This window comes from Acartia tonsa, chromosome 11, assembly GCF_053477335.1.
Source record: "Acartia tonsa isolate MP-2025a chromosome 11, ASM5347733v1, whole genome shotgun sequence".
In the NCBI taxonomy this organism is placed as follows: Eukaryota; Metazoa; Arthropoda; class Copepoda; order Calanoida; family Acartiidae; genus Acartia; species Acartia tonsa.
Window position 1 is genome coordinate 45,392,127 of NC_137270.1, and position 12,506 is coordinate 45,404,632.

A 12,506-nucleotide genomic window follows, 5' to 3' on the forward strand; every position below is an offset into this window, starting at 1 on the left:
CTGTCTTTTAGTCTTTCTGTCTGTCTGTCTTTCTGTCCGTCTTTATGTCTGTCTGTTTTTTTATCTGTCTCTATTTTTGTTCAGTCTTTCTTTCTGTCTGTATGTCTGTTTATCTTTCTGTCTGTCTTTTCTTCTATCTGTCTTTTTTGTCTGTCTGCCTTTTTTTCCTTCTGTCTTTTTTCTATCTCTCTGTGTGTCTGTCTGTCTTTCTGTCTGTCTTTCTGTCTGTCTTTCTGTCTGTCTTTCTATTTGTCTTTCTGTCTGTCTTTCTGTCTGTCTTTCTGTCTGTCTTTCTGTCTGTCTTTCTGTCTGTCTGTCTGTCTTTCTGTCTGTCTGTCTGTCTGTATTTCTTTCTGTCTGTCTGTCTTTCTGTCTATCTTTCTGTCTGTATTTCTTTATGTCTTTCTTTATGTCTTTCTTTCTGTCTGTCTGTCTTTCTATATGTCTTTCTTTCTGTCTGTCCTTTATTCTGTCTGTCTGTCATAATGTCTGTCTCATCTTCTGTCTTTCTGTCTGTCATTCTTTTTTTCTGTCTTTATTTTTGTCTGTCTGTCTGTATTTCTTACTCTCTGTCTTTCTATCTGTCTCTCTTTTTGTCTGTATGTCTGTATTTCTTTCTCTCTGTCTTTCTTTCTATCTTTCTGTCTGTCTTTCTTTCTATCTGTTTGTATTTCTTTCTGTTAATCTTTTTTCTGTCTGTCTTTCTTTTGTAAAATAAAAGAATTCTAAAGTTATTTTTTTATTTCATTCTTTTTTTAATTAAACATATTATATTATTTTTTTCTAGAAAATGTTCTTTTATTTAACTTTCCCTGTAAGTAATAACCTACAATTATAATAAAGCTAGGAGCCCTTAAACTTAAAAGTTTACCAAATTAAAATGAAGGTAAAAGTGGTAAAATTGTTTTAAAAAGTTACTACTGGCCGCTTTCAAATTAAGAAAAATTAAATGAATATCCTTATAATAAAGTAACAGTGTGTCTGTTTGTTTGTCTGTGCGTCTCTTTGTCTTTACCGAAGGATCTCGTCAACCGCTGAGCTGGCATGGTTCTCATTTACAAAGGAGCTTCTCATAAGTCCTAAAAGGAAGGTTTAAGGTAGGGTACCACCACCCTCTCAAGAGAAATCACAAAAAAAAATCTTTTTTTACGTAGAAACTTGAACGCAACATAGAAAGGTTACGTATTATTTTTAAAAAAAAAACATTTAAAGTGCCACTAGAGGCCTTAAAGGGCGTAGCCGCTAGTCCTGAAAATAAATAAACAGGCTACTAGCGGCTACTCAAGGGGCTCAAGGCGTAGCCGCTAGTCATAGATAAATAAATAGATGAAAGACTGAATTATTTGATAGATGAAAGAAATACTTTATCAACAATGTAATGGACGATACATTGATTTTCATCCTCAATGATGATAAATAAAATTACCCCTCTCAATCTAATATCAAAATAATTGGTGGAAAAGTTTGGGAACTACTAGTTTTCGAACCAACCTATCAATATTAAACAAAAGTTCCTAAAGGTAATAATCCATAAAAAAATGTATATAATTTTTACTTATAGTTGGATACAATAAATCGACGAAACCGGAGCAACCTACCAACAAGAACTAGGTAAATTTATTTTATTTTGGTTACCTAACTTATTTCAGTAATCATTATGGAAAGTTTGAATTAAATAGGAGAACTCTAACTTAGCCTTAAATTAACAACCAGATTTTTCTGATACAGACGGACGGACCTACTCTAATTGTAGAAATTATCTTTAATTTTAGAAATTGTATCAAATGTTAATACTTATACTGTTATGGGCAAAATAAAAGAAATAGTAGTTTTTTTCTGTCTATGATTAACCCCTACGGGGGCCCTTACCCTAAACCCAATATGACCTAACTTTATCTGACCTAAAGTCTAGTTAGAAACAAACAAAAGAAAAACTACTTCCCCCACATTATTTTAATTTGCCAACTAGTTAAAAGTAAAAAATAAGTAATGACGATCCTAACGTCAATAAAATGTAATTTTACTTAAATTATATTTTTAGATCGAGTTACAGACATCTAAATACCTCGCAAGAAAAGTTTAAGCCAAGGTTAGGTGTTTTTTTAATAGTAGCGAAGCTGCTTAATATAACTATGTTTGTAATGTGGGGTTTTATTACTCATGAGCATCTAATATTATTTTTTAGCTCTAACTAGTCAGAGATCTAAAGGGATGAGACAATAATCAATAAATTGTTGTACAACCACAATGATGATACAGAAAATTACCCCTAAAGTGGTGGTTTGGACAGTCAACTTAGTGAACCAACCAATTTAAAATAAAATTAAAGTCTCCAAAGTTGTTGAGCCAACAAATAAGAAAACGTTATTGTAAACATTGGTGACCAGTGTATAAATGTCCTCTCCCACTCTTAATATAATCTCTGTATTCTACGGAATTAGCATAAATTCAGCTCATGCTTTAAGTTAAAACTATAATAGCCTACAAAACTCCATCGGCTTAATGGTTTGTGAGAGTAGGGCAAATTCCTGGGCCTGCAAACAGGCGAAACTCATTGCCATACACAGTTAAGACATTCAGACAAAGATCATGCAATTAAAGAGTTAGTTGTCTATTGGATGTGTATTAACCTATAACCTTTAACTAAAACTTTAAGATTAAAAGATAGAAATCCTTAAATAAGGACATACAAATTCCTAATTGTAGAGTAGAATATTTCTAAGAATGGTATTGCACGTATAAACCTCAGAGATAGAGGGAAATGACAACTGGAAATAAAAATATTCATAATTTTCAAAAAGTATATAAACAGCTTTCCGCGGATATAGAATGTACAATTATAAGATTAAAACCAGTTTTTTTAGCAGGTACATTTTTATATTCGTAGAAAGCTGGATATAAAACGATGCTAGACATAGTTTTTTTTGTATGGATGAGAACCGGTTCCTACCCACCGGATTCGAATGAATACGAGAATAGTTATTTCTCGCATCGTATTATAAACGGCTTTCCGCGGATATAGAATGTACAATTAAAAGATTAAAACTAGTTTTTTTAGCCCCGAGGTGCCGGAGGCACCGGCTAAAAAAACTGGTTTTTATCTTTTGATTGTACATTTCTATATTCGTAGAAAGCTGGATATAATACGATGCTAGACATAGTTTTTTCGTATGGATGAGAACCGGTTCCTATCCACCGGATTCGAATGAATACGAGAAATATTAAATCAGTATTTTCTCTAATTGATAACAATGACAGCATGTTATTTATCAAAGAATATGTGAAAAATATTTTTTATTAGGGAGGGAGGAGATAATGAAATTTAAATTATACTGGTTTCTAAAGATTTCTCATTCGTTAATCTTGATAGATTGGTTTTCAACTAACAGTGTCCAAATTTTTCAACCAATAGTGCAATCTATTTTGTTATTATTGGGGATATTCATAAATTTATCGTCCATTGTCTTATCCCTTAAGATCTCTGTTTAGAATATTGAAAATAATTTTTATAGAAGCATTATCCTAATCCTTAAATTTAACATATGTAGTAATCAAATTCGTATTCCCTAATTTGGATTCTAACGATTTAATACAAAAAAGCGGATTTATAGATAGCAGAAATTTTTTTCACCATGTCAAAAATTCGGCTATACTCAAAAAACGCCTATCTCAAAAAACGCCCATCTCAGAAAACGCCTATCTCAAAAAACGCCCATCTCAAAAAACGCCTATCTCAAAAAACGCCTTTTTCATAAAATGCCTACTACATTTTTAAAAATTGTCTTGTAGTGAAACATGCCAGTCTAAGGTATTGTGAATATTGTACAAAATGTACATTATAAATCTTCTTATTCAAAATATCTATCCCTGAAGTATAATGTCACTCTTGTACATTCCTTAGGCACTTTTTATTTTTTAAAGCATTTTGAGCAACAACATACTAAAGGTTTGCTTTTTGAAAAGAGGGGGGGAAGTTTTGACACATTTGCGTAAACAGTGAATATAGGCTTTATCTTTGGACGGAGAGGATAGGTTATAAAAGATAAAATCATTCTTATATAATGAATTTTCCCAAGTTTTAAGATTTTTTGGATAAGCCTCCAAGTAAATTTGTTAAGAGATATTCATAAAGAAGTTGTGGAATTTTGATCTGGTTTTTATTATGCTTAAAAGAAATTTTAGATTCATATTGTATAATTATTAACATACACAAATAATATACAAAATATTTATTGAGTATGATATGCTTTAAAATTATCAGAATTATATAGCTGTTCCTTAAAATAAAAGATAAGTTTAGAATTATTATCATAAATTATAAATTAATTATAATTATATAGCTGTTCCTCAAAATAAAAAATTAAAATTATTAAGCAATTTTGTTATATCTTACTTTCCATAGATGATAAATTTTGGGAGAAAAAATAGGGTGAGGGTATTTTAATGTCTTTTCCCTATATTCCTTCTTATTTTTATCAGATTAAAAAATGATGTACTTTTGAATAAGCTTCAATAATTAAACCCTTTCCTCTAAAGAGTTCTCCCTCCAATAATTTTCTCCCATCCCCCATTTATTTAAACCTTCCCTATTCTCTTAATATAGCAGCTACTCTTTAATTTACCATTTTATCCATCTTTGTACATAGTTTATTGACTGGTTGATTTGGTAACTGTTTATTTGTGTTATATATAATAGATCATGAATGACAAGTATTTTATTATTCTATTGAATACTGGCTATAAATTATGATTTATTTTTTAAAACCTAGTAGGCATTTTATGTAAAAGGCGTTTTTTGAGATAGGCGTTTTCTGAGATGGGCGTTTTTTGAGATAGGCGTTTTCTGAGATGGGCGTTTTTTGAGATAGGCGTTTTCTGAGATGGGCGTTTTTTGAGATAGGCGTTTTCTGAGATAGGCGTTTTTTGAGATGACCCAAAAATTCATACTGTTATTCTCCTTCGATTTAATTGATCATCTAGAGAATCTAGAGCATCATCCACCTGTGATTGGATGCGATACACCAAAGGATATTAGGTTAAGTAACATCCATCAGACAAACAACCCATTTGTTTGCACGACCTTTTGTCTGATAAGTCCTAACTGTGCATGGTAGTGATTTGCGCCTTTTTATGGGCCAAGGCATTCCCCCTTATCTGACTATCTAAGTCGCACACCTTACATAGCAGCAGTAGGAACCATTGACAAAATGTTATGAAGTAGTAATATCTTATCTCTAGGAAAAAGTCTGTCTGTCTGTATGTCTTTCATTCCGCCTGAAGCTTAAGATCTCGGTAACTGCTGATGAACCGATTTGGCCCCATTCTTCAGGGAATATACTTACTGGTCCTGTGATGGTTTTAAGCTAGTCCCCAACCACGTAAAAAATAGAAATCCAACCATCAAAATTTTGTTTAACCTAAAATCAAACAAGCTTCAAATTGAACTTTGACTCTACCCTGCGGGACCGTGTCGACCTCTTATTTCTTAGAGCAGCCTTCCAAAACCTTACTTAGCCTAGCCTTATTGAACTAATCGAAATTATTCCAATGTAAAATATAATTTTATATTAGTTTTTTTTTTTTAAATATTCTTATGCCGTTTTGTGGGACACTTGCCCCAGGGAAAAATTGTATTTCCAAATTTGGGCAATAAACTCAACTTGAATTATATCAAAACAAGCCATGAAACACAGGGAGGCAGAGAACTTTAGTCTGTTTATTAATCTAGTCCCCAAAGTTTTTTTAATAGTCTTTTATTATTCGTTAGCTTAACAAATTTGGGGACTTTTATTAAATTTTGATTGGTTGGTTAATAAGGTTGAGTGTCAAATCGTTTTAACTACTATTTGTACTCTACAGAAGGGGTTATTTTATGTATCATCATATGGTATATCACAGCGGAATCCTTATTAACCACAAATATGTTATTTTCATCAAATACAAAAAAATATGGGGATCGGGAAGATTTTTCCTTTGGCTAATATCAACAACAGTAGCAAAGTATCTTTACAATCAAGTCTTAGATTGTAAGTATGTCTACAAAAAACATCCGATATTAAGTAATTTTGAGATTGATTTGATATTTGCTTCTAAATAATGTTAAACATTGTTATTGTAACTTCGAATTTGTTAATGTTCGTTTGTCTATCAGTCTTATTTGTTGAGCTTCGTTGTTATGGTTGTTGACATCCTTGAATCCAGGGAGGGAGGGGACATTGGGCTGTTTATTACTCTAGTCCTCAAAGTCTTATGATAAAGTTTTTTCATTCGTCTTTTATTAAACTTTGATTGTTTTTTTCATTATGTTGAGTGTCCAAACGTCTCAACCAGTAATTGTAATCTACAGAAGTGATAATTTTGAGAATTTACATCAATTTATCGGCCATTGTCTTATCCCTCTAGATCCCTGCCTTGAATTAATGCTAAAATTCGGTGAACAAAAAAGGTGAAACAATTTTTTTTCCCAAAAATTTTTTTTTGCTTCTAAGAAGTAATTAGATTGGATTTGTAGATTTTGTTTGGCCTGTCCAGGGATAGAGGGAGAAGTCAATAGGGAATTAATTCCTTTTTTTAGTTCTAGCTCATTAACCCCAGGATTATAAAGGGATAAGACAATGGCCGATAAATTTATGTACATCCCCAATAATTCTATTCAAAATTAACTCCACCTTTAGGTAACAATTGAAATGTTTGGACACGTAACTTAATAAACTAACCAATCAAAATTCAATAAAAGTCTCCAAAATTGTTAAGACAACGTATAAAAAACATAATTATTATAAAACTTTGTGGACCAGTGTAATAAGCAGCCCAATGTCACCACCCTCCCTACATTAGCCTTAAAAAGAAGAGTTCCCAAATTTCTAATAACTTGCAAAATAAAAGTTTGGGTCCATTAACCAAATAACAAGATTATCAAGCGATCTTAATCTCTATATCTTAATTCAATTTGTAAATTATCGTTTGCTTTTCTAGGATTTTAAATTTTGAATTAGTTTATGGAAAACTAGTTGCATTTTTTCATGGAGGGAGAGGTAAATTGACAGTAAAATTCATTGATCCAAAAGTTTTATTTATGCAATATCTTATTATTTGGCGAAAAAAGTTTGGGGACTTTTACTAAACTTTGATTAGAATGTACAATGCTTAAGTGTACTAGCTTTGTAGCAGCCATTACTTTTGGTTTGTCATGATTGGTAGTGTATATCAACTTATCGTACATTGTTTTAAGATCACCATTTTTATAACTGAAAAAAGCTCCCCTAAAAATACAAATATTTTTTCTTTTATGAAGTAAAGATTGGTTTCAAACTATTTAATTCAGAATTTTCACTTTGTTTTTTACTTTTAACGATTTTTTGCCAGCCTCTTTAAAAAAAATCGCATAATATGGCATGAGATACTTTAATTTTAAATCGAATTCACCATTAAAAAGATACTGTCATTTGATGTGCCTTGCTATGACGGACATTCATACATATCCTAGTTATATAGCAGCTTCGCTCTTAAACAACGTTATTATGTCCTCAGGCCAATTATCCTCGTGCTAATTCAAGATATTTAATGTGTCTTGCTATGAAGGACATACATACATATCCTAGTTATATAGCAGCTTCGCTCCTATACAACGGTATTATGTCCTGAGGCCAATTATGCTCTGGTCCAATTGTGTGTGCTAATTCTAGATATTTTATGCAGATATTGGGCAAAAAATTTTACACTTTTGAGTCTTGCTGTAAAACTGCAAAGAAACATAGAGGCAATCTGTACCACAAAGTGGAATGGTGTCTGTCTGTATGTCTATCAGACTGTCATATCGGATGAAACTATCTCTAACCGCTGGACCGAAGGGGCTTTGCTTTTCAGAGAATATCACAACTGTTAATACTATGGTTTTGAGCTATTTTTCTTGTAAAAGGGTGTCAAACCCCTTCTCTCGCGACTATTAAATGAAATTGTTTATGGTTAAAAGTAAAAATAAGGATAAAATATTCTATACTAATGTGCTTGATTTTTTTTATCTATACTAAATAAATAATTGGCTGAAAAATGGAAACACTATTTTTTACATTTCAAAAAGAGATAGATAGATGGACCAATTTTGGATAAAGATTTGAAAGTGCACCTCTTGTTTTGTGATATATGCTCCTCACTATTCACTCATAATGGTCATTTTTAGTGACACAAAAATCACTTTTAGCAAAGTAAGATGATGTTTGTCTGTAAATCTTTTTTTGATTATACACAATGTTCTGCCAAATTTAACAGGTATTTTTTATATTTGATCATATATAATTCAATCCTTTTGGACAATAAAAGCTGTATTCCCACCCCAAGTGCCCCCAGAGGCCTTTAGGGGGCGTAGCTGCTAGTAATTTCTATAAGGAAAAAAAGGATTTTTGTTTCTTCGGGTGTCTTCTCTAGAGAGGTGGGTTTAACCTCCCCCAAAGTATTTATAAACTTTGTCAGGATCCATGAAAAGCTACCATATAAAGGAGAACCATATTGGTTCAGCGGTTTGCAATATCCTTTGGTACACTACACACACACACATACACACATACAAACATAGATCCTGTTATTATATAGTAGATTTGCTCATAAACAAGTTTAAATTTTGCCATATATCGAACCATATTGATTTGGACATAATATGTAAAATTTTATTTTTTGCATTCTAAGATTGGAGTATTTTTACAATTTAACAAGATCCTTAAATAGTATAAATATTGTCTTCCTATTTGTGACTTGGAGTGGGTCACTGAACAGTGAATTTAATTGGTACCCAAAGTTTTAAAACTTCATTTCTTGACTCAAAAACTTCTAAATTTGACTAAAACTTTTCAACTAATAATTTTGATTTTATATTAGTTTATCATCATTGGGGATGTATATCAATTTATCGTCTATTATGATTCTCCCTTATTCATAAGACCATTGTAGCCAATACAATAACAAAGATATATATTCAAGTCAAAGAATAGATGGGGCTCGAGCTAAATGTTCAGCTAATAACGTCTGAAATATAAACGCAGCCAAGTCCCTACAAAAGAACAGAAAGCAATTTGCTAACAGACGAAAAAGGGCTCCACCACTTGGGCAGGAAAGTTGTCCAGATTATACATTTATACTCATACATTTATTATCCCTATTTACACGAGAAATACTGGACGAAATTGTCCTTGTTTTTTTGCTGTTTTAAACTAACACCGCAAAAAAAGTGTTAGAACTGAATTGCCTTCATTTTTTTTGCACACAAAAGCATTTGAGTTGAAAATTAGCGTTTTTTAGCCAGGCTGTTTTTAAAATCCTTCAATAATTTAAAAATTTCCTTTATTTAAAGTTAAGTTGAAATAAAAGTTAAAACATTATGATATACATTTCCAATGATAATAAACAAGAATACCCCTCTTGGTTATCAAGATTCAGTAAAAATCTTCAAAGTTAAAAAGCCATTAAGAAAGTTATAAAACTTTGGGTACCACTGTAATTAACTTTATGTCAACGAAATTTATAAATTCATTTGATACGGGCAAAAGTATTCTTGATTATTACTGTATTACACTTTACTGTCCTGTTTCTACTTTTACTTTTTATTAGGGTTTGGCTGGATACTTTTTGGCCGGATACCGGCCAACGTTCGATATCCGGAAAATGACCGGATATCCGATATTAAAAATCAGTCAGATGTACGGTATCCGGATAGTTTCAATATCCGGTATCCGACCATACCCTACTTTTCATACCTAAACTTTTATACGATTTTGGCTATCCGTAAAGCTTTGATATTAGGGGTATTGGGCAGGGTTTTGGCTATATACAATTCTAACTGTAATGTGCTAACACCTTTAAAGAGATGTAGAGATATGATTTTACGCTAATGTTAAGGTTATATTGTTATAAGCGTAGCAACTAGATAAATATTATTTATGTAAGTATATCCATATTTTACACTAAAGTGTCACAGCATTGTTAAGGTTATATTGTTATAAGCGTAACAACTAGATAAATATTATTTATGTAAGTATGTCCATATTTTACACTAAAGTGACACAACTTTGTTAAGGTAATATTGTTATAAGCGTAGCAACTAGATAAATATTATTTATGTAAGTATGTCCATATTTTACACTAAAGTGACACAACTTTGTTAAGGTTACATTGTTATAAGCGTAGCAACTAGATAAATATTATTTATGTAAGTATGTCCATATTTTACACTAAAGTGATACAGCATTGTTAAGGTAATATTGTTATAAGCGTAGCAACTAGATAAATATTATTAATGTAAGTATGTCCATATTTTACACTAAAGTGTCACATCATTGTTAAGGTTATATTGTTATAAGCGTAGCAACTAGATAAATATTATTTATGTAAGTATATCCATATTTTACACTAAAGTGTCACAGCATTGTTAAGGTTATATTGTTATAAGCGTAGCAACTAGATAAATATTATTTATGTAAGTATGTCCATATTTTACACTAAAATGATACATCATTGTTAAGGTTATATTGTTATAAGCGTAGCAACTAGATAAATATTATTTATGTAAGTATGTCCATATTTTACACTAAAGTGACACAGCTTTGTTAAGGTTATATTGTTATAAGCGTAGCAACTAGATAAATATTATTTATGTAAGTATGTCCATATTTTACACTAAAGTGTCACATCATTGTTAAGGTTATATTGTTATAAGCGTAGCAACTAGATAAATATTATTAATGTAAGTATGTCCATATTTTACACTAAAGTGTCACATCATTGTTAAGGTTATATTGTTATAAGCTTAGCAACTAGATAAATATTATTTATGTAAGTATGTCCATATTTTACACTAAAGTGACATAGCTTTGTTAAGGTTATATTGTTATAAGCTTAGCAACTAGATAAATATTATTTATGTAAGTATGTCCATATTTTACACTAAAGTGTCACATCATTGTTAAGGTTATATTGTTATAAGCGTAGCAACTAGATAAATATTATTAATGTAAGTATGTCCATATTTTACACTAAAGTGTCACATCATTGTTAAGGTTATATTGTTATAAGCGTAGCAACTAGATAAATATTATTAATGTAAGTATGTCCATATTTTACTCTAAAGTAACACATCATTGTTAAGGTTATATTGTTATAAGTGTAGCAACTAGATAAATATTATTTATGTAAGTATGTCCATATTTTACACTAAAGTGACATAGTATTGTTAAGGTTATATTGTTATAAGCGTAGCAACTAGATAAATATTATTAATGTAAGTATGTCCCTATTTTACACTAAAGTGACACAACTTTGTTAAGGTTATATTGTTATAAGTGTAGCAACTAGATAAATATTATTTATGTATTTATGTCCATATTTTACACTAAAGTGACATAGCTTTGTTAAGGTTATATTGTTATAAGCTTAGCAACTAGATAAATATTATTTATGTAAGTATGTCCATATTTTACACTAAAGTGACATAGCTTTGTTAAGGTTATATTGTTATAAGCTTAGCAACTAGATAAATATTATTTATGTAAGTATGTCCATATTTTACACTAAAGTGTCACATCATTGTTAAGGTTATATTGTTATAAGCGTAGCAACTAGATAAATATTATTAATGTAAGTATGTCCATATTTTACACTAAAGTGTCACATCATTGTTAAGGTTATATTGTTATAAGCGTAGCAACTAGATAAATATTATTAATGTAAGTATGTCCATATTTTACTCTAAAGTAACACATCATTGTTAAGGTTATATTGTTATAAGTGTAGCAACTAGATAAATATTATTTATGTAAGTATGTCCATATTTTACACTAAAGTGACATAGTATTGTTAAGGTTATATTGTTATAAGCGTAGCAACTAGATAAATATTATTAATGTAAGTATGTCCCTATTTTACACTAAAGTGACACAACTTTGTTAAGGTTATATTGTTATAAGTGTAGCAACTAGATAAATATTATTTAAGTATTTATGTCCATATTTTACACTAAAGTGACATAGCTTTGTTAAGGTTATATTGTTATAAGCTTAGCAACTAGATAAATATTATTTATGTAAGTATGTCCATATTTTACACTAAAGTGACATAGCTTTGTTAAGGTTATATTGTTATAAGCTTAGCAACTAGATAAATATTATTTATGTAAGTATGTCCATATTTTACACTAAAGTGTCACATCATTGTTAAGGTTATATTGTTATAAGCGTAGCAACTAGATAAATATTATTAATGTAAGTATGTCCATATTTTACACTAAAGTGTCACATCATTGTTAAGGTTATATTGTTATAAGCGTAGCAACTAGATAAATATTATTAATGTAAGTATGTCCATATTTTACTCTAAAGTAACACATCATTGTTAAGGTTATATTGTTTTAAGTGTAGCAACTAGATAAATATTATTTATGTAAGTATGTCCATATTTTACACTAAAGTGACATAGTATTGTTAAGGTTATATTGTTATAAGCATAGCAACTAGATAAATATT

General features: G+C 30.3%; 1 protein-coding gene across 1 annotated transcript in view; it reads left to right on the forward strand.

Annotated features, from left to right (window-relative positions):
- Window positions 1–12,506, forward strand: part of LOC145331314 (uncharacterized) — a 59,593-nt gene that overhangs the window by 39,482 nt on the left and 7,605 nt on the right. Inside the window, exons 6-7 of the mRNA XM_080175931.1 lie at window positions 1,560–1,611; window positions 2,042–2,089. Coding sequence (XP_080032057.1) covers window positions 1,560–1,611; window positions 2,042–2,089 — 100 coding nt within the window. The remainder of the gene's footprint in view (window positions 1–1,559; window positions 1,612–2,041; window positions 2,090–12,506) is intronic.